The sequence below is a fragment of the Oncorhynchus nerka genome, linkage group LG25 (genome assembly GCF_034236695.1).
Source record: "Oncorhynchus nerka isolate Pitt River linkage group LG25, Oner_Uvic_2.0, whole genome shotgun sequence".
Taxonomy (NCBI): domain Eukaryota; kingdom Metazoa; phylum Chordata; class Actinopteri; order Salmoniformes; family Salmonidae; genus Oncorhynchus; species Oncorhynchus nerka.
In genome coordinates, this window is record NC_088420.1 from 27136425 (window position 1) to 27159932 (window position 23508).

Here is a 23508-nt window from a genome sequence, read left to right on the forward strand (position 1 = left end):
AGACCAGCTATGGACGGATAGAGTTCTAAATTACGTGACTAGCACACATAAAATCTGATCATTTATAAAAGGAAATTGTTGCAAATTTTAGAAAATCTGTGCCAATTGGATGGAAACCAATTATATAAATATATATATAGTAGATATGTTTCCATCCAATCAGCGATCGATTTTCATGCAAATATTCTCAAATCTGCATAAAGAAAACACACGTATTTTCCCACCAGTGGTGTTTCCACCAAACAGATTTGTTGCAGATTAAAGTAAGTGCATTATGAGGTAGTGCACATAAAACAATTTCGCTAAAGTTTTAATGTACAGACCAAAAAATCTAAAGTTCAATGTCTTTCCATCATAGTAATGAAACAGGCAGGGAGCAGTTCTCGAACCCTCGACCTTCGAGCCCGAGGTCCGGCGCGCTATCGACTGTGCCGCAAAAGCGTGCACGTGCGGCAGAATCGATTTCCGCCCATATAAACCCAGGGTCGTTACGATATGTTCAACTCTAGGGTTAGTTTTGTCACAAAAACTGTTGCGTTAAATAGTATACTGCCTACTCGGGTTTCGGCAGATGGCTCAAACCAACAGTTTGCAGATACAGTGCGGGTTGGCTAGTCTGCATGATAAGATTATTATGGATAACAGCGATAATATTTGAGTTTGTCAAACGGCAGTCAAGCAACTATCATCACGTCACAAGAATAAGACTTTCGATATTTTTTGGAAAGGAGCATCAAGATAACCGTGCACTTTCACCACCCCGTGAAGTTAATCATAATTGTATTTAATCTGTAGACTAATAACTGCATGGTCATAGTGGGAGGACCACACACCAATCGCGTGACTCCAAATGTACTTTGATATGATGGTTATTATATTAATATTTGCGCATAAAGGCGTTTCCATCACATAATTAATTTTACCGACACAAATAGACCCCACCGTATCAAATGAACAAATTATCTGTTGCCATTTATACAATTTTACAGAAACTACCTGTTTCCACCACAGCTGTGGTGATTTTTTTTTTTTTAAGTGTATGATTTTCATCGCATAAAAACTGGATGTGAACGTGGTGAGTGATGGAACAATAGTTTCCAATGCATTTGTATACCCTACACTCTAGAAGGCGCTGTAGCCTTGGCTGAACCTGGAGCCATGTGGCCACAGAGTTTCTAAACGTAGAAGTGCAACATCGCGAGACTTCCGGGAACATTTGCGAAACAGAACAAACAGGCCAGGGTCTGGGATTTGAGAAGTCAATGAGAGAAGTGAAAATATCTTTCTTTGTTTTTTTAATCGAATTCTAAAGGCACAACCTAGATTCGAGCCAATGTCTAAAGTAGATGAATGTTACCACTCTAACCTCGTGAACGTGACAAACTGAAACGTTTTCATTTGTGTCTTTATATCAAAGAGTGTATTTGATACGACTGTGTGCACACGCGCAGTTTGGCGCGAGACGACCATTAGACCCTATAACGTGTCTCTACGCATGAGCTTTGCTAGCCAACGTCGCCCTGACATCGCCTACAAACGTGATCGTGGATTTAAATTCGAGAAGCAGTTTTAGCCTATCTTCATAGTGTACTGTCTTTGATATGGCCATTCCACAAGCGTATCTAGATGATGTTCGTTTCCGGGTGCGCCTTATATCGCAATCCGGTTCCCTGCGGTTCGGAATAAGGACCGGGGCGTTTCTAAAAGAAAGCCTCAAAACCCGACCTCCAACGGGCTTTTCAAGGGATTTTGAAGCGGCGTTCCCTCCGCTTTCATATGCTACGCGCCCCGGCGAGGGTGCACTGCACCGGCGCTCAATGGTGGTGCAATTCTCTCTGCGTTAGCATACTAGCTAACAACATCGATTTCTACTCCACCCCCTCTCTAACCGGCTGTAGCTACTAGGCAATACCCAGTAGCTAGGGGTGAGCTGTAAAACCCCATTTGCCCATTCAATTCCTCCTCATCACATCCATCCACAGCGCTAGAAGATTGTTGATTTGGGAGGGCCATCGCAAGACTATTCTTGAAGGATCCCTGCATCGGATTCGGGATTTAAGGCCCTCGGGGGTTTAACCCGCAATCATTTCATTCATAAACTCCCCAAAGCCTGTCTTCTCGGTCAATGTTTTGGTCAGTTTTAATACAATGTTTAAACTTATTTTACGTAAATAGTACCAGTTCGTGATTTTTCCTTTCTACCTCAACACTTCATTTAAATTCTCCTCCCAGCCGTCTTAGTTAACACTAGCTATATCTGACGGCCCCTTTCCTCCCCATCAACCTTGGAGCCCAATTAGGTTTAGCTGCTTCTGGCAATCTGTGCAACGATCGCTGCTCAGTGGTAACTGCTCGCAGCACACTGTGCTCATCTCTCGTGGGGAAGATATCAGATAATAGGACGCCTCCTACTCGGACAGTGCGAGACCTCGGGCTCCGACACGAATACGGTGGCCTGTGTAGCCAGCAATAGAGCTCTGGAAATCGAATCCTCCACACAGACGGTGCTCAGGTGCTTGCAATGCCCGGCCCGGCGGCCGGCAGTAAATCTCGGGTGTACGCCGATGTCAACACTTTGAAGAGCAGGGAATATTGGGACTATGAAGCCCACGTGCCTAGCTGGAGGTGAGATGTTTATATATTCAAGCCCAAGATATTAAAACATCATAATGCACTATTTAGTATTTTATTGGCAAATGCTTTATCAACCGTATGATAACACTGTTGATGTCGATACGTGTATTCTATTTGTCTTTTGTTTTATTGTATGTCTAAATACTCAGCGATTTCCAGCTACTACAACAACGACACATAATATTTTACTACTTACTGGATTATGTTCCAATGGCCATAATATTGTTCGATTGCTTTTGGATCTTTGTGGGCGGATGCAATATTGATATATTATATATCATCATAATACATTAGTATCAATAAGGCGTATTTTGAAAACGACCTAATTTGGAGAATAATATGTATTTTTGGAGACTTAAAGTTTTGTCGGGAACGTGCATGGTTATGTCACTCTTGATTGGGATGGGAAAGTCATCAATCTGCGAGATCGAGCAGGCCTAGCTGGCAGTTGACGCTGACAAGGCAGTACCGAATGACGCTTGTGAATTTTACTAGTGTAGCTACTTCCTATGTTCTACTTTTCGATATTTCCACATAAGCAACATGTGAACTTCGTAGGGGCATATCAAATTGGTTGTCAAATGAAAGCTAAATATGTTTTGTAGAAATTAAAGGCATAGATAGATACACTTGTCTGGATAAACAGATGGAAAATGGGTCGTAGAATTCATCTACCAGAAAAATTCTTAAAAGGTATCAGAAATGCATCAAAACACAATGTTGTCATAAACACCGCTGCCAACTAATATCAACACTTTAGTTTTAGAGAAATTGTTTACCTTCTGTAAGTTTATGAAATATTGCCGTGTGCCTTGAAATTCCGTTACCAAAAACCCACATATCTTTAAGATATTTCCAAATAGCATAATAGGAGGATAATGAAGGTTAAAATCAAATTTTATTTGTCACGTGTTGAATACAACGGATGTAGAGTAGACCTTACCAAGAAAGTATTTACAAAATAAACTATGGTAAAAAATAAAATAAATACCACAAAATAACAATTATGGCATACTGGTACCGAGTCAATGTGTGGAGGTACAGGTTAGTTGAGGTCATTTGTCCATGTAGGTAGGTGTTCAGCAACCTTATGGCTTGGGAGTAGAAGCTGTTAAAGAGCCATTTGGACCTAGACTTGGCACTCTGGTACCGCTTACCATCCTGTTGCATAGAGAGCAGTTTATGACTTGGGTGACTAGAGGCATTGTCGTGCCCTCTTCACAACTTTCTTGGTGTGTTTGGACCAGGATAGTTTGTTGGTGATGTGGACACCAAGGAAGTGAAACTCTCGACCCGCTCCACTACAGCCCCGTCAATGTGACTGGGGACAGTGAGAAATTGCGTAGTGCAATTTCTTGTAAGTATCTGGATTAGTGTCCTGCTCCTTGAAAACGACAGCTCTAGCCTTTAACTCGGTGCGGATGTTGCCTGTAATCCATGGCTTCTGGTTGGGATATGTACGTCGGTCACTGTGAGGACGACATCGTCGATGCACTTATTGATGAAGCCGGTGACTGAGCTGATATACTCCTTAATGCCATTGGATGAATCCTGGACTATATTCCAGTCTGTGCTAGCAAAACAGTCCCGTAGTGTAGCATCCGCGTCATCCGACCACTTCCGTATTGAGCGAGTCACTGGTACTTCCTGATTTCGTTTTTGCTTGTAAGCAGGAATCAGGAGGACAAAATTATGGACAGATTTGCCAAATAGGTCGGGCAGGTAGCCTAGTGGTTAGAGCGTTGGACTACTAACCGAAAGGTTGCAAGAACAAATCCCCGAGCTGACAAGGTAAAAATCTGTCATTCTGCCCCTGAACAAGGCAGTTAACCCACTGTTCCTAAGCAGTCATTGAAAATAAGAATTTGTTCTTAACTGACATGCCTAGTTAAATAAAGGTTTAAAAAATTGTGTGTGGAGTAAAGATGGTCTAGAGTTTTTTTTATTTTATTTATTTTTAATATCCTCTGCTTGCCCATGTGACATGCTGGTAGAAATGAGGTAAAACAGATTTAAATTTGCCTGCATTAAAGTCCTCGGCCACTAGAAGCGCCGCTTCTCGATGAGCGTTTTCTTATGGCTTCATACAGCTCGTTGAGTGTGGTCTTAGTGCCAGCGTCGGTTTGTGGTGGTAAATAGATGGCTACAAGAAAATATAGATAGCTTATCATGAGGTATTCTACCTCCGGCTAGCAATACCTCGAGACTACCTTAATATTAGACATTGCGCACCAGCTGTTATTGACAAATAGACACACACCCTTACCCCTTGTCTTATCAGACATACAGTGGGGAGAACAAGTATTTGATACACTACTGATTTTGCAGGTTTTCCTACTTACAAAGCATGTAGAGGTCTGTAATTTTTTTATCATAGGTACACTTCCATTTAAGTGGACCTTATACAAAAATCCAGAAAATCACATTGTTGTATGATTTTTAAGTAATTCATCAAGTATTTGATACATCAGAAAAGCAGACCTTAATATTTGGTACAGAAACCTTTGTTTGCAATTACAGAAATCATACGTTTCCTGTAGTTCTTGACCAGGTTTGCACACACTGCAGCAGGGATTTTGGCCCACTCCTCCATACAGACCTTCTCCAGATCCTTCAGGTTTTGGGGCTGTCCCTGGGCAATATGGACTTTTTGCTCCCTCCAAAGATTTTCTATTGGGTTCAGGTCTGGAGACTGGCTAGGCCATTCCAGGACCTTGAGATGCTTCTTACGGAGCCACTCCTTAGTTGCCCTGGCTGTGTGTTTCGGGGTGTTGTCATGCTGGAAGACCCAGCCACGACCCATCTTCAATGCTCTTACTGAGGGAAGGAGGTTGTTGGCCAAGATCTCGCGATACATGGCCCCATCCATCCTCCCCTTAATACGGTGCAGTCGTCCTGTCCCCTTTGCAGAAAAGCATCCCCAAAGAATGTTTCCACCTCCATGCTTCACGGTTGGGATGGTGTTCTTGGGGTTATACTCATCCTTCTTCTTCCTCCAAACACGCCGAGTGCAGTTTAGACCAAAAAGCTCTATTTTTGTCTCATCAGACCACATGACCTTCTCCCATTCCTCCTATGGATCATCCAGATGGTCATTGGCAAACTTCAGACGGGCCTGGACATGCGCTGGCTGGAGCAGGGGGACCTTGCATGCGCTGCAGGATTTTAATCCATGACGGCGTAGAGTGTTACTAATGGTTTTCTTTGAGACTGTGGTCACAGCTCTCTTCAGGTCCTTGACCAGGTCCTGCCGTGTAGTTCTGGGCTGATCCCTCTCCTTCCTCATGATCATTGATGCCCCACGAGGTGAGATTTTGCATGGAGCACCAGCTTGAGTGGAGAACAGGAGGGCTTCTTAAAGAAAAACTAACAGGTCTGTGAGAGCTGGAATTCCTACTGGTTGGTAGGTGGTCAAATACTTATGTCATGCAATAAAATGCAAATTAATTACTTAAAAATCATACAATGTGATTTTCTGGATTTTTGTTTTAGATTCCGTCTCTCACAGTTGAAGTGTACCTTTGATAAAAATTACAGACCTCTACATGCTTTGTAAGTTGGAAAACCTGCAAAATCGGAACACCTGCAAATCAAATACTTCTTCTCCCCACTGTAGCTGTTCTGTCCTGCCGATGTATGGAAACCCCAGCCAGCTGTATATTATCCGTGTCAATGTTCAGCCATGACTCTGTAAATCATAAGATATTACAGTTTTTAATGTCCCGTTGGTAGGATAGTCTCAAACGGGAGCTCATCCAGTTTATTCTTCAGTGATTGCAAGTTGTCTAATAGAACGGATGGTAGAGGCGGATTACCCGCTCGCCGACGAATTCTCACAAGGCACCCTGATCTCCGCCCCCTGTATTTCCTTATTTTCTTCATGCGAATTACAGGATTTGGGACTTGTCTGGGAGCAACATTATGTCCTTCGTGTCCGACTCATTAAAGAAAATCTTTGTCCAGTTCTAGGTGAGTAATCGCTGTTCTGATATCCAGAAGCTCTTTTCGGTCATAAGAGACGGTAGCAATCAACATTATGTACAAAATAAGTTACAAACAAATTGGTTAGGGTCCCGTAAAACGGCAGCCATCCCCTCCGGTGCCATTCCGTAACAGGTAATAGTAAACCTACCAATTAGTTATATTGATTTTTACTGAAAAATATTTTGTTTATGAATTATTAAGTGATTAAAACTCTAAATTCCGTTAACAAATTGGTAACAGAATTACCAAAAAATCTGTAACGGAATTACTGCAGCTGAATTGGCTACAACGGGAAATCACAATAGTCACAAACCACAGTTGGTTCACCTGCTACTGTCCTCCCTTCCACTGGCATATTGTTATGTTCAGCTCATAGCAGTTTTCTTTGTCTTTCTGTTGTCTTATGGTCAAACCAAGACTGTTTTAACAGTCTGGAAACCTCTCCCTCGCTCTGCCTTTCTCTAATTCTCCAGTTAATGTCACATCTTCCAGCTCTTACTAACACCTACCCATGAGTAGGGCTGTTGCAGTGTTGCAGTGACCATATTATCACCACTCCGGCAGTCACAAGTCATGAAAGCAGCCAAATTTCACACGACTGTTCTGTCACGGTAATTAGGCTTCTCCAAGCTCTGATGGTGCTGATGGTCATTAGTAGCCTACCAAACTTGCTAACTGCCTGTTACTCAACACTCTATTGTCACTCTAATCACTCTGACATCCATGCAAATGTTTTTTTGAAAATCTAATCAAATACTTAATCAGAGCCCATGCGCAACATTTCAATAGGCTATGCAATTGTGCAAGAAAACCGAGTGATGGCCTCTACTACAAAGAGGAGGATTCGCTTTCTACAGGCTAGGCCTACTCTGTTTATTTCTTAACTTTCCTAACATTACGCACATTGCTTATATTTACAGCAGGAGTATAACCTACCTGGTTGGCATGAAAATTAACCACGGGGAAAAGCGTCCTCCATTCGCTATTTAAGTGCATAGATGACTTATTTTTCCCCGTTGCCCCTGTTTCGATACAGGTGCATGATAATGTTCCATTCTTAATCAAAACAAATTTCACACATATATTATTTAGTATATGTAAATGCAAAATTTAATCAAGAATATGGGTGACAATATTGCTTATCACTTGTGAATGATGCCTAGCATAAGAAACAAAGCCTTTTCTTACTACTTTTTTTAATCATAGCCGCACACCTCATGTAGCCTAGCCCATAGGCCTATATGTTTTAATAAGCTTTGTATCACATCTAAAGTGGCCAAATAACTTCTTAAAATTAAGCACGTTGGGCTCAACACGCCTTGTAAAGCAGATTAACTGGAATACATGAGCGGCACGGCACGTGAGTTTCAAATTTGGGGAAGATAATTTTCACCATAAAAATGCACCTTTATAATAAAAGCATTACATGCATAATTACATTTGCAGTCACTTTTGATAATGTTTTTTTCCGCTAATGGAACATTTGCGTTTATAGCCTACTACCATTGTGTGCATTGCTACGCTTATAATGTGAAGATATAGCCTAATAGTTTATCAATTTTAAGCTAAATGTTCTGTTCTGTTGTGTAAGCCACATTGCGTAAAAAACTTTTTTTTAATGCTAGTGGTTGTATTCATTTGGAATCTCATTCCACAACTGTCCCATACTATGTTTGGAATATGTATCTCTCGCACAGGAGTAGAATAGGTTGACCTTTGTACTATGGGGGATAGTAGGTTGACATAGGCTAGTGCTTTTGCTGTTTGTTAGGCCTACTCATCTTGTTAGCTGATGAAAAGAAAATGTGGACAGTTCTTCCAATATCTTCAATATGCACCTCGGAATATGATAAGGACACGCGCAGTTGCGTCCCCGATGTGTCTGTTTTCACTTGTAGCCTGTGAGAATGACCTGATCATGTGTTGGAGCATGCAGCACTCAGGGGAACGGGCACAACGGCCACTGGCTGCAAACGGCATGGATTCTTTTAGGATGCATTACTGCACACAAACGGGGTGCCGCCGTTAAATTCTAGGCATTATCAAGTGCTTGTCAAATTGGGAATGAGTGACTGATATAGTGTGTACAGCCTGTGCAAAAAACTAAGCAGAGCTCATGCCTTTCAAGTGACTTATTTTCAAATCCTCATTAGTCGCATCAAGCAGACTGACAATGTATTAAAAATAAAAACATAGCCCAATGTTTGTGGAACAACTAAAGTTATATTAACTCATCATTAACTCAATCATATAGGAATTAGTGATGCACCAATATTACATTTTTGGCCAATATCCAATATTTTCCTTGCAAAAAAAAAACCTGATACTGATAACCGATATTTAGAATTTTAGCGGCGTTTTAAGCATTCTAGTACAGTTAAATAGTTAACGCACAACGGACACAGCAGTCTAAGGCTCTGCATCTCAGTGCAAGAGGCGTCACTACAGTCCCTGGTTCGAATCCTGGCTGTATTATATCCGGCCGTGATTGGGAGTCCTATAGGGCGGCTCACAATTGGCCCAGCGTCGTCCGGGTTTGGCCGGGGTAGGCCATCATTGTAAATAATAATTTGTCCTTAACTGACTTGCCTAGTTAAATAAAGGTTACACACAAACCATACTGACCAAAAAGTTAGTTTGTTGGCATTTACGTAGGTCCCCATTACCAGTAAAACAATCCAAACCAACTTCTTTCACTTACTTGCTGTGCTGTTTCGTTGTCCATTAGTTCAGTCGTTTCATTCTCAACCAGAATTTCTATGGAATGCCATTTGGGTCTTTGCATGTCAAATAACACTATTTGACATGTCAAATAAGCCTGTTGACCAATCAGGACCTGAATTTGACTGCACGTCACATAATAATTTAACGCGTTCATAATTTTTCACGTAGTTATTACACATTGATTACACTATCACTCGTCACAACATTCATAGATACGTATGCTATAAAGTTGTCTCGCGCACTTACAGTGCTGGTCATAAATAAAAAGCTAGCTATCTCATGGATGCAAACCATTTTTTAAGTTATTGTTTTTTATTAATTTTTTTATTAACTAATATCAACAAACAAAAGAAGAATAGTCACATGCAAACAAGCATACAAACAAACTATTTACATGGCCAGGAATCCTAAACAAACAAATCATATTAATTAATAATACAACAAGTTTTAGTTGCCTTTTTGTTTTTCATTTTAGTTAAAGTGGTGTCATATTGTTTAAACTCATTTATAAAGTGAAAAAAGTTAGGTTTTGAATTAGACCATTTGCATTTGTGAATGTGAAATTTACCTAGTATTATTAGCAATTGGATTAAATATACTACATCTTTATCTATGTCAGAATTTCTAAAAATAAATCAGTATATCAAAACCATTAAATAGTACAACCGGTCCTATTTTTTTTTGTAAAGAAATTCTGTATGTCAATCCAAAACATTCTACGATAAATAAAGGCAAAAAAACAAATGCAAAATGGTCTCCTTCTCCATTCCACAGAAATCACAGTTATATTCAATATTCAGCTTGAATCTTTCCAAAACATGTTTCACAGGATAAATTCTATGTAACATTTTAAATGGAACTTCGCATCAAAAACAATTGCCTATTCTTTCTGGGTTATTGGAATTTTACATTTATCAAGAAATTCCCCATATGAGAGTAGATACCCATCCTTATTCAGTAACTGACCAACCAAAATAATTTTATTTTCAAACCAGTTATGAAAAAAATACATTTATACGATTTAAAAATATCTTTGTTGTTCCATGAAAAGTATCTGTGAGGGGAAAAATTGTGTTTATATGCTAACATCTAAGCTAGAATTGCCTGTTTATGGAATTTGGCCAACTTTACTGGGGTTTTATCAAAATGACATCGAAGCAAAAATTCTAAACCACCAACAGTCAAATAATTATATACTTAGGGAAGATATTCTAAACACTGTTTTGGTTCTTAATATCAGAATCCAATTTATTTTAAAAGCATTATTTAGAGTATTGAAATCTAAAACCTCAAGACCTCCTTGTTCATGGATGCAAACAATGTTCTTCCCCAAAAACATAGCAAACCGTCATAATCTAGGTGTCGTCATCTTAAACAACCCTAATTTATAAAACCGTTCTTATTTGATTAATGGTGGTCGGACCCATCTATGTGTAGCTATAAGGATTAGCCACAATAGTGGAATTTGCGGTTAGCCTTCAAAATAAAAGTATGGCATAATTGTACTATTTGTATCACTGTCAATTACATACTTTTATTTTGAAGGCAAACCGCAAATTCCTCTATTGTGCCTAATACTTATTACATTTACATTTACATTTAAGTCATTTAGCAGACGCTCTTATCCAGAGCGACTTACAAATTGGTGCATTCACCTTATGACATCCAGTGGAACAGTAGTGCATCTAAATCTTTTAAGGGGGGGGATGAGAGGGATTACTTTATCCTATCCTAGGTATTCCTTAAAGAGGTGGGGTTTCAGGTGTCTCCGGAAGGTGGTGATTGACTCCGCTGTCCTGGCGTCGTGAGGGAGTTTGTTCCACCATTGGGGGGCCAGAGCAGCGAACAGTTTTGACTGGGCTGAGCGGGAACTGTACTTCCTCAGTGGTAGGGAGGCAGAGCAGGCCAGAGGTGGATGAACGCAGTGCCCTTGTTTGGGTGTAGGGCCTGATCAGAGCCTGGAGGTACTGAGGTGCCGTTCCCCTCACAGCTCCGTAGGCAAGCACCATGGTCTTGTAGCGGATGCGAGCTTCAACTGGAAGCCAGTGGAGAGAGCGGAGGAGCGGGGTGACGTGAGAGAACTTGGGAAGGTTGAACACCAGACGGGCTGCGGCGTTCTGGATGAGTTGTAGGGGTTTAATGGCACAGGCAGGGAGCCCAGCCAACAGCGAGTTGCAGTAATCCAGACGGGAGATGACAAGTGCCTGGATTAGGACCTGCGCCGCTTCCTGTGTGAGGCAGGGTCGTACTCTGCGGATGTTGTAGAGCATGAACCTACAGGAACGGGCCACCGCCTTGATGTTAGTTGAGAACGACAGGGTGTTGTCCAGGATCACGCCAAGGTTCTTAGCGCTCTGGGAGGAGGACACAATGGAGTTGTCAACCGTGATGGCGAGATCATGGAACGGGCAGTCCTTCCCGGGAGGAAGAGCAGCTCCGTCTTGCCGAGGTTCAGCTTGAGGTGGTGATCCGTCATCCACACTGATATGTCTGCCAGACATGCAGAGATGCGATTCGCCACCTGGTCATCAGAAGGGGGAAAGGAGAAGATTAATTGTGTGTCGTCTGCATAGCAATGATAGGAGAGACCATGTGAGGTTATGACAGAGCCAAGTGACTTGGTGTATAGCGAGAATAGGAGAGGGCCTAGAACAGAGCCCTGGGGACACCAGTGGTGAGAGCACGTGGTGTGGAGACGGATTCTCGCCACGCCACCTGGTAGGAGCGACCTGTCAGGTAGGACACAATCAGCGTGGGCGCGGGAGATGCCCAACTCGGAGAGGGTGGAGAGGAGGATCTGATGGTTCACAGTATCGAAGGCAGCCGATAGGTCTAGAAGGATGAGAGCAGAGGAGAGAGAGTTAGCTTTAGCAGTGCGGAGCGCCTCCGTGATACAGAGAAGAGCAGTCTCAGTTGAATGACTAGTCTTGAAACCTGACTGATTTGGATCAAGAAGGTCATTCTGAGAGAGATAGCGGGAGAGCTGGCCAAGGACGGCACGTTCAAGAGTTTTGGAGAGAAAAGAAAGAAGGGATACTGGTCTGTAGTTGTTGACATCGGAGGGATCGAGTGTAGGTTTTTTCAGAAGGGTGCAACTCTCGCTCTCTTGAAGACGGAAGGGACGTAGCCAGCGGTCAGGGATGAGTTGATGAGCGAGGTGAGGTAAGGGAGAAGGTCTCCGGAAATGGTCTGGAGAAGAGAGGAGGGGATAGGGTCAAGCGGGCAGGTTGTTGGGCGGCCGGCCGTCACAAGACGCGAGATTTCATCTGGAGAGAGAGGGGACAAAGAGGTCAGAGCACAGGGTAGGGCAGTGTGAGCAGAACCAGCGGTGTCGTTTGACTTAGCAAACGAGGATCGGATGTCGTCGACCTTCTTTTCAAAATGGTTGACGAAGTCATCTGCAGAGAGGGAGGAGGGGGAGGGAGGAGGATTCAGGAGGGAGGAGAAGGTGGCAAAGAGCTTCCTAGGGTTAGAGGCAGATGCTTGGAATTTAGAGTGGTAGAAAGTGGCTTTAGCAGCAGAGAGAGAAGAGGAAAATGTAGAGAGGAGGGAGTGAAAGGATGTCAGGTCCGCAGGGAGGCGAGTTTTCCTCCATTTCCGCTCGGCTGCCCGGAGCCCTGTTCTGTGAGCTCGCAATGAGTCGTCGAGCCACGGAGCGGGAGGGGAGGACCGAGCCGGCCTGGAGGATAGGGGACATAGAGAGTCAAAGGATGCAGAAAGGGAGGAGAGGAGGGTTGAGGAGGCAGAATCAGGAGATAGGTTGGAGAAGGTTTGAGCAGAGGGAAGAGATGATAGAATGGAAGAGGAGAGAGTAGCGGGGGAGAGAGAGCGAAGGTTGGGACGGCGCGATACCATCCAGTAGGGGCAGTGTGGGAGGTGTTGGATGAGAGCGAGAGGGAAAAGGATACAAGGTAGTGGTCGGAGACTTGGAGGGAGTTGCAATGAGGTTAGTGGAAGAACAGCATCTAGTAAAGATGAGGTCGAGCGTATTTCCTGCCTTGTGAGTAGGGGGAAGGTGAGAGGGTGAGGTCAAAAGAGGAGAGGAGTGGAAAGAAGGAGGCAGAGAGGAATGAGTCAAAGGTAGACGTGGGGAGGTTAAAGTCGCCCAGAATTGTGAGAGGTGAGCCGTCCTCAGGAAAGGAGCTTATCAAGGCATCAAGCTCATTGATGAACTCTCCGAGGGAACCTGGAGGGCGATAAATGATAAGGATGTTAAGCTTGAAAGGGCTGGTAACTGTGACAGCATGGAATTCAAAGGAGGCGATAGACAGATGGGTAAGGGGAGAAAGAGAGAATGACCACTTGGGAGAGATGAGGATCCCGGTGCCACCACCCCGCTGACCAGAAGCTCTCGGGGTGTGCGAGAACACGTGGGCAGACGAAGAGAGAGCAGTAGGAGTAGCAGTGTTGTCTGTGGTGATCCATGTTTCCGTCAGTGCCAAGAAGTCGAGGGACTGGAGGGAGGCATAGGCTGAGATGAACTCTGCCTTGTTGGCCGCAGATCGGCAGTTCCAGAGGCTACCGGAGACCTGGAACTCCACGTGGGTCGTGCGCGCTGGGACCACCAGATTAGGGTGGCCGCGGCCACGCGGTGTGGAGCGTTTGTATGGTCTGTGCAGAGAGGAGAGAACAGGGATAGACAGACACATAGTTGACAGGCTACACAAGAGGCTACGCTAATGCAAAGGAGATTGGAATGACAAGTGGACTACACGTCTCGAATGTTCAGAAAGTTAAGCTTACGTAGCAAGAATCTTATTGACTAAAATGATTAAAATGATACAGTACTGCTCAAGTAGGCTAGCTGGCAGAGGCTGCGTTGTTGACTATGTAGGCTAGCTGGCAGTGTCTGCGTTGTTGACACTACACTAATCAATTCGTTCCGTTGAGTGTAATAGTTTCTACTGTGCTACTGTGCTGCTATTCGGGGCTAGCTGGCTAGCTAGCAGTGTTGATTACGTTACGTTGCGTTAAAAGAACGACAATAGCTGGCTAGCTAACCTAGGAAATCGCTCAAGACTACACAATTATCTTTGATACAAAGACGGCTATGTAGCTAGCTATGTAGCTAGCTACGATCAAACAAATCAAGCCGTTGTACTGTAATGAAATTAAATGAAAAAATGTGATACTACCTGTGAAGCGAAATGCGACCGGTTTGTTGAGTGCGGAAGTTCTGTTCGGTAGACGTTGGCTAGCTGTTGGCTAGCTAGCAGTGTCTCCTACGTTAAGGATGACAAATAGCTGGCTAGCTAACCTCAGTAAATTAAGATAATCACTCTAAAACTACACACTCTAAACTACACAATTATCTTGGATACGAAGACAGCAAAGACAACTATGTAGCTAGCTAACACTACACTAATCAAGTCGTTCAGTTGAGTGTAATAGTTGTGCTGCTAATCGGTAGACGGTGGACTAGCTAACGGTGGACGTTAGCTAGCTGGCTAGCTGCAGGGCAGTGTAGACTGCGTTAGGACGACGAAATACGATAATTACGCAATTATCTATGATACAAAGACGGCTATGTAGCTAGCTAAGAAGAAATTGCTAAGATTAGACAAATCAAACCGTTGCTAATCGGTAGACGGTGGACTAGCTAACGGTGGACGTTAGCTAGCTGGCTAGCTGCAGGGCAGTGTAGACTGCGTTAGGACGACGAAATACGATAATTACGCAATTATCTATGATACAAAGACGGCTATGTAGCTAGCTAAGAAGAAATTGCTAAGATTAGACAAATCAAACCGTTGTACTATAATGAAATGTAATGAAATGTAATACTACCTGCGGACCGAGTGCAGATGCGACCGCTCGCTCCAACCCGGAAGTAAGTATTGTGGCTAGCTTCACAACACACAACTTAGCTAATACTTTGAATTTTTTATTTTTTTTACCTTAATTTAACAATGTCAGTTAAGAATAAATTCTTATTTTCAATGACGGCCTAGGAACAGTGGGAATTGATCTTGCAACCTTTCGGTTACTAGTCCAACGCTCTAACCACTAGGCTGCCTGCCACCACAAGGATTCCTAAATTATTGCTAAGAACAATGAAAATGACTGCAGTTTCTACTGGTCATTGTTTTCAGGCTGGTTGTAATGGTGCTAGCTAGGTACCAAGCTAAAGCTAGCTACCCCAGAAGTTGCGGTCGAACATGTGATGCTTTATTACCAACGCGGTATTTTAAACACATCGTTAGTGGCCGGTGTTTGCTCGTTTGCAGACTTATTTTGTACAGCTTTGACAGTGCTACTGTATCTTTTTTGACACGCAAAGACCCTAAACGGCGTTCCATAATATGTTTGTCGTGAAGCTAATAGCAGAGACGCTATTACAATGTAACAGAGAATGGTTGATTTTCAAGGGGCGGCAGTGTAGCCTAGTGGTTAGAGCATTGGACTAGTAACCGAAAGGTTGCAAGTTCAAATCCCGCTGACAAGGTACAAATGTTCTGCCCTGAACAGAGTTAAATGGTCATTGAAAATAAGAATTTGTTCTTAACTGACTTGCCTAGTTAAATAAAGGTAAAAAAAAAAAAAAAAAAGGGCAATGAATTCCATTATCTTGGCATTAATGGATTTCTCCTCAACTTGTTGACTGCTCGATCCTCCCAGGTTAGGAATTCTGTGTTGACGTGTAGCGCAACATTTTAAGTGGCGTCATTACATCATGTACCTACGTTTATATAGGTATGCAGTCAGGTTTGACATCGGTTTTGCACATATCGGCCGATACCGATGTTGGTATTTTTATAAGAATATGTTCACTGATATATCGTGCATCCCTAATAGGAATACCTGTTTCTTTGTTAACAGCTGAACACAGAATGTGTGCGCACTCCCTCAAATCGTTTGGAGGAAATATCCTTTTTTATTCAGCTTTGTTCAATTGTATTCTTCATACTATAAAATTATGCCATGGAATTCTAAGCAAATATTGTCTGCTGAATGAACTAGTGTAGCCCACAGCCATTTGGCATAGCCAGATCAGGACAACTGTGTATGCTTTTCTGTTCTTCTGAAATAGACTACATTTCCTCGTATCATTAGTATTGTACAGTGAGTAGAGCACAGAGTACAGTCCAGTACAGTAGGACAGTACAATACAGTGAAACATGAGGAGAATGACATTCATATCAATAGTTATGCATTTCTGTGTAGTACTGATCATGGACCAATGATGTAATTCTGTTTCCCGGTTGTAAATCCACTTCACTTACTGTAGTTCAATAACCAAAATAGATTTGTTCAAACTCAAGGTACCATGTCCTAGTTGACACCCATTCTTTCTGCAGATATCTTTGAGTTAGGGTTGGGTGATATGTCAAATTAATTCAAATGTATGTTTTTGTGTGATATTCCAAATGCCTGTATTTCAAGAATCAATGTTATTAAATGTTTGGTCTTTAAAAAAAAGTGTTTATGCCCACTTGTTCTCATGTCTTTTTGACTTCTGTGCTGTGTGCAATGATTTTGGGCCAAGGATCATCAACTAGATTCAGCCTTGACACAATTTATTTTCTTCTTGAGTGGATGGTCAGGGGGCCAGAACATGATTACAAATAATTTTTACACTGAAAATTGACCGCAATACTTAAGTCCAAACAGATATATTTGACTAAAACATAATTTCTTACCTTGCTTGTATATGATCACATATACTGAGTTTACAAAACATTAGGAACGTCTTGTTAATATTGAGTTGCACCCCACCCTTTTCCCCCCAGAACAGCCTTATTTCGTTGGGCATGGACTCTACAATGCTTCCCACGGTTGTCAAGTTGGCTGGATGTCCTTTGTGTGGTGGACCATTCTTGATACACACACAACTTTTAGGCGTGAAAAACCTAGCAGCGTTGCAGTTCTTGACACAAACTCACACAAATCTAATTTGTTTGAGAATACTTTGGAACAGATTTCCAAAATTAAAATAACTTGCAGCTGATTTACTAGTGTTTTTACAGTATTTTATGTCTAACAATAAAATATATATTTTGAATCACTACCCCATCTCTGTACCCCACACATACAATTATCCGTCCTCAGTCGAGCAGTGAATTTCAACCACAAAGACTAGTCCCCCCCAATGCATCACAAAGAAGATTTTTAAAAAGCAGACATTGAATATATCCCTTTGATCATAGGGAGGTTAATGAATTACACTTTGGGTGTACACCCAGTCACTACAATGATACAGGCGTCCTTCCTAACGAAGTTGCAGGAGAGGAAGGAAACCGCCCAGGAATTTCCCCATGAGTTTAAAACAGTTAAAGTTTAATGGCTGTGATAGGAGAGAACTGAGGATGGATCGACAACATTGTAGTTACCCTACAATACTAACCTAATTGACAGAATGAAAAGGACACCTGTACAGAATACAAATATTCCAAAACATGCATCATGTTTGGAACAAGGTACTAAAGTAATACTGCAAAAAGCAATTAACTTTGTCCTGATTACAATATGTTATGTTTGGGGCAAATCCAATGCAACACATTACTGAGTACCACTCTCCATATTTTCAAGTATAGTGGTGGCTGCATCATGTTATGGGTATGCTAGTAATCGTTAAAGACGAGAGATTTTCAGGATAAAAAGTAAATGGAATGGAGCTAAGCACAGGCAAAATCCTGGAGGAAAACCTGGTTTAGTTTGCCTTCCACCAGACACTGGGAGATTAATTCACCTTTCAGCAAGACAATAACCTAAAACACAAAGCCAAATCTACCCTGGAGTTGCTTACCAAGAATACCGTGACTGTTCCTGAGTGGCCAAGATCTTAGAGACATAGCCAGCAAGACTCACCAATACCCCATAATGACAAAGTGAAGACAGGTTTTTAGAAATGTTTGCAAATTTATTAAAAACAAAAAATAGAAATACCTTATTTACATAAGTATTCAGACCCTTTGCTATGAGACTCGAAATTATGCTCAGGTGCATCCTGTTTCCAATTATCTTCCTTTGAGATGTTTCTATAACTTGATTGGAGTAATCCTGTGGTAAATTCAATTGATTGGATATGATTTGGAATGGCACACACCTACTATATGAGGTCCCACCGTTTACAGTGCATGTCAGAGCAAAAACCAAGCCATACGGTCGAAGGAATTGTCCGTAGAGCTCCGAGACAGAATTGTGTCGAGGCACAGATCTGGGGAAGGGTACCAACAAAATTATGCAGCTTTGAAGGACCCAAGAACACAGTGGCTCCCATCCTTCCTAAATGAAAGACGTTTGGAACCACCAAGACCCTTCGTAGAGCTGGCCCCGAGAAGGGCCTTGAAAAAAAAAAAAAAAAAAGTATTTCACCTTTATATAACCAGGTAAGCTAGTTGAGAACAAGTTCTCATTTGCAACTGCGACCTGGCCAAGATAAAGCATAGCAGTTCGACACATACAACAACACAGAGTTACACATGGAATGAACAAAACATACAGTCAGTAGAAAAAAAAGAAAACAAAATCTATATACAGTGAGTGCAAATAAGGGAGTTAAGGCAATAAATAGGCCATGGTGGTGAAGTAATTACAATATGGCAATTAAATACTGGAATGGTAGATGTGCAAAAGATGGATGTGCAAGTAGAGATACTGTGATGCAAAATAAATAAATACAGTATGGGAATGAGGTAGATAGATGGGTTGTTTACAGATGGGCTATGAACAGGTGCAGTGATCTGTGAGCTGCTCTGACAGCTGGTTCTTAAAGCTAGTGAGGGAGATGGGAATCTCCTGCTTCAGTGATTTTTGCAGTTCGTTCCAGTCAGTGGCAGCAGAAAACTGGAAGGAAAGGCGACCAAAGGAGGAATTGGCTTTGGGGGTGACCAGTGAGATATACCTGCTGGAGCGTGTGCTACGAGTTGGTGCTGCTATTGTGACCAGTGAGCTGAGATAGGGCGGGGCTTTACCTAGCAGAGACTTGCAAATAACCTGTAGCCAGTGGGTTTGGCGACAAGTATGAAGCGAGGACCAGCCAACGAGAGCGTACAGGTCGCAGTGGTGGGTAGTATATGTGGCTTTGGTGACAAAACGGATGGCACTGTGATAGACGACATCCAGTTTGCCGAGTAGAGTGTTGGAGGCTATTTTATAGATGACATCGCCGAAGTCAAGGATCGGTAGGATGGTCAGTTTTACGAGGGTATGTTTGGCAGCATGAGTGAAGGAAGCTTTGTTGCGAAATAGGAAGCCGATTCTGGATTTAATTTTTGATTGGAGATGCTTAATGTGAGTCTGGAAGGAGAGTTTACAGTCTAGCCAGACACCTAGGTATTTGTAGTTATCCACGTATTCTAAGTCAGAGCCGTCCAGAGTAGTGATGCTGGATGGGCGGGCAGGTGCGGGCAATGATCGGTTGAATAGCATGCATTTAGTTTTATTTGCGTTTAAGAGCAGTTGGAGGCCACGGAGTTGTATGGCATTGAAGCTCGTCTGGAGGTTAGTTAACACAGTGTCCAAAGAAGGGCCAGAATTATACAGAATGGTGTCGTCTGCGTAGAGGTGGATTACAGATTCACCAGCAGCAAGAGCGACATCATTGATGTATACAGAGAAGAGAGTCGGCCCGAGAATTGAACCCTATGGCACCCCCATAGAGGCCTTGGTCAAGCAACCCGATGGTCACTCTGACAGAGCTCTAGAGTTCCTCTGTCGAGATGGGAGAACCTTCCAGAAAGGAAACCATCTCTGCATTACTCCATCAATCAGGCCTTTATGGTAGAATGGCCAGACGGAAGCCACTCCTCAGTAAAAGGCACATGACAGCCCGCATGGAGTTTGCCAAAAGACACATAAATGACTCTCACACCATGAAAAACATGATTCTCCTGTCTGATTAAACAAAGATTGAATTCTTTGGTCTGAATGCCAAGTGTCACGTCTGGAGGAAACGGTGAAGCATGGTTGTGGCAGCATCATGCTGAGCGTATGCTCCAGAGAGCTCAAGACCTCAGACTGGGGTGACGGTTCACCTTCAAACAGGACAACGACCCTAAGCACACAGCCAAGACAACGGTCCTTCGTGGCCCAGCCAGAGCCCGGACTTTAACCCGATCTAACATATTTTGAGAGACCTGAAAATAGCTGTGCAGCTACGCTCCCCATCCAACCTGATGGAGCTTGAGAGGGTCTGCAGAGAAGAATGAGTGAAACTCCCCAAATACAGGTGTGCCAAGCTTGCAGCTTCATACCTAAGAAGACTCGATGCTGTAATCGCTGCCAAAGTAAAGGTTCTGAATACTTATGTAAATGTGATATTTCAGTTTTGTTTTTTAAATGAATTTGCATTTACGGGGTATTGTGTGTAGATTGAGGGGGAAAAAACTATTTAATACATTTTAGAATAACTCTGTAATGTAACAAAATGTTGAATACTTTCCGAATCCACTGTCTCTATTTCATTTTCAACTATTTTGCAAAAACATTTTTAAACATGTTTTCACTTTGTCATTATGGGATGTTGTGTGTGTACATGGGTGAAGGGGACACAACAAAATGTGGAATAAGTCAAGGAGTATGAATACTCTCTGTATCTGTTCCCCTATTCTCTCTCATCTAGTAACCAGGAAGACTACCAGTTGGTGCGGAAGCTCGGCAGGGGGAAGTACAGTGAGGTCTTTGAGGCCATCAACATCAACAACAATGAGAAGGTGGTGGTCAAGATCCTCAAGGTAATTTGTACAAGGGCTGCTTTGTTTGTCTGTATGCCCCAGTAGAGGTGGATTTGTGGTCTGTTTTCTTTAAACACCTAGTCTTAAGTAAGAATCAACCAGGAAAACATCTAAGTATCTAGGTAACCTGGATGATGCTGTCACCATTAGTTAGGCTATATGTTGTTATAAATGAAGTTACGTCAAACGTTTAGGCTACATCCTGGTCTGTTTGTATGTCTGTTTATTATGACCCTGATTAGCCTGTCAAGAAAAAGAAAATCAAGCGGGAAATCAAGATCCTGGAGAATCTGCGAGGGGGAACCAACATCATCCGATTGGTGGACACAGTGAAAGACCCTGTGGTATGTCTTACAGCTCTGCTTTCTTCTAGCCATGGGCTAGTTCTTAGTCACCTGATTACATGGCCACTTCCTTACCCCTTCAAAGATCAGATTTGTTTGTTTATATTGTGAATTACTTTTGTGAATGTTCCTATACATATAATGGCTGTTGAATTAACATTCTTACACTTTATAATATCAGTACAATTAACTTTACAGATGGTGAACGTGTTTGAAATTCTTTTAGTGGTGTTCACTTGACTCTTTGAAAGTTCTGCAAACTAGTCATCTATTCACATATGAAGACTTAGACTAACTAAATTAACTGACTAATGATCTAGAAGCAGGCGTCTTTCTCACATTTTGGCAGGGTTATTTTGAGAATGTTTATGGATGCAAGGGAGACACAATTACCTCATCAAATAATTTATTCATCACATGTTCACTATGCTGCTACCTACAATAACAGAAATGGGAATTTTGATCATGGGAATTAATAAGGCTAATATTAACATGGCTTTATCTTTAATTACAAAACACATGATTTCAATAGCAGCTGGGACAAAATTGGGAAGTGATGCCTTGTAATTATATTATTTCATGCTTCATCTGTGCTTATGTGTTTCTGATGTGTGTGATGTGTGTGATGTGTGTGATGTGTGTGATGGGTGTGATGGGTGTGATGGGTGTGATGGGTGTGATGTGTGTGATATGGGTGTGATGGGTGTTAAGGGTGTTAAGCCACTGCACAATGATGTGTGCTCTTCCTTTTCTTTCCAGTAAATATGGCTCATAGCCTGATGTCATTTTTAATGTTTGATTTATCAATGAGATTGGAATATTTCCACGTTTCTCTGACCCCCCTGTGTTCTGTCTCATCTCTCTCTCTCTCTCTCTCATCTCTCTGCAGTCCCGAACGCCTGCTCTTGTCTTTGAATGCATCAATAACACAGATTTTAAGGTATAATCATTCCCTCTAGGCATGGGGTTTTACTGGTTTGGGATGGTGTCATGAGTGGGGAAACTTGGTCATGTGACCCAATAAGGCTTGGTACTTTCAAATACCATGTTGGTAGCCATGACTTAGCATTGCATTGTCCAGAGAATTTTGCACCCAATGTGTTTGTGTGTCTGTATGGTTGGTTGAAGGTGTTTAGTTAAACAGTGTGTGTTTACATTTACATTTAAGTCATTTAGCAGACGCTCTTATCCAGAGCGACTTACAAATTGGTGCTTTCACCTTATGACATCCAGTGGAACAGCCACTTTACAATAGTGCATCTAAATCTTTTAAGGGGGGTGAGAAGGATTACTTTATCCTATCCTAGGTATTCCTTAAAGAGGTGGGGTTTCAGGTGTCTCCGGAAGGTGGTGATTGACTCCGCTGACCTGGCGTCGTGAGGGAGTTTGTTCCACCATTGGGGGGCCAGAGCAGCGAACAGTTTTGACTGGGCTGAGCGGGAACTGTACTTCCTCAGTGGTAGGGAGGCGAGCAGGCCAGAGGTGGATGAACGCAGTGCCCTTGTTTGGGTGTAGGGCCTGATCAGAGCCTGGAGGTACTGAGGTGCCGTTCCCCTCACAGCTCCGTAGGCAAGCACCATGGTCTTGTAGCGGATGCGAGCTTCAACTGGAAGCCAGTGGAGAGAGCGGAGGAGCGGGGTGACGTGAGAGAACTTGGGAAGGTTGAACACCAGACGGGCTGCGGCGTTCTGGATGAGTTGTAGGGGTTTAATGGCACAGGCAGGGAGCCCAGCCAACAGCGAGTTGCAGTAATCCAGACGGGAGATGACAAGTGCCTGGATTAGGACCTGCGCCGCTTCCTGTGTGAGGCAGGGTCGTACTCTGCGGATGTTGTAGAGCATGAACCTACAGGAACGGGCCACCGCCTTGATGTTAGTTGAGAACGACAGGGTGTTGTCCAGGATCACGCCAAGGTTCTTAGCGCTCTGGGAGGAGGACACGATGGAGTTGTCAACCGTGATGGCGAGATCATGGAACGGGCAGTCCTTCCCGGGAGGAAGAGCAGCTCCGTCTTGCCGAGGTTCAGCTTGAGGTGGTGATCCGTCATCCACACTGATATGTCTGCCAGACATGCAGAGATGCGATTCGCCACCTGGTCATCAGAGGGGGAAAGGAGAAGATTAATTGTGTGTCGTCTGCATAGCAAT

The 23508-nt window shown here is 42.8% G+C and overlaps 1 protein-coding gene across 2 annotated transcripts in view; it reads left to right on the forward strand.

Moving 5' to 3' along the window:
- The first annotated feature begins 1480 nt into the window (after nt 1–1480).
- Nucleotides 1481–23508, forward strand: part of LOC115109295 (casein kinase II subunit alpha') — a 28576-nt gene continuing 6548 nt past the window's right edge. Inside the window, exons 1-4 of one of the 2 annotated variants that reach the window (XM_029634050.2) lie at nt 1493–2625; nt 20906–21017; nt 21260–21361; nt 22251–22301. In XM_029634050.2, coding sequence (XP_029489910.1) covers nt 2522–2625; nt 20906–21017; nt 21260–21361; nt 22251–22301 — 369 coding nt within the window. In that variant the 5' untranslated portion in view covers nt 1493–2521. Of the gene's footprint in view, nt 2626–20905; nt 21018–21259; nt 21362–22250; nt 22302–23508 lie in introns of both variants that reach the window. The other variant, XM_065009706.1, reaches the window with a different exon arrangement.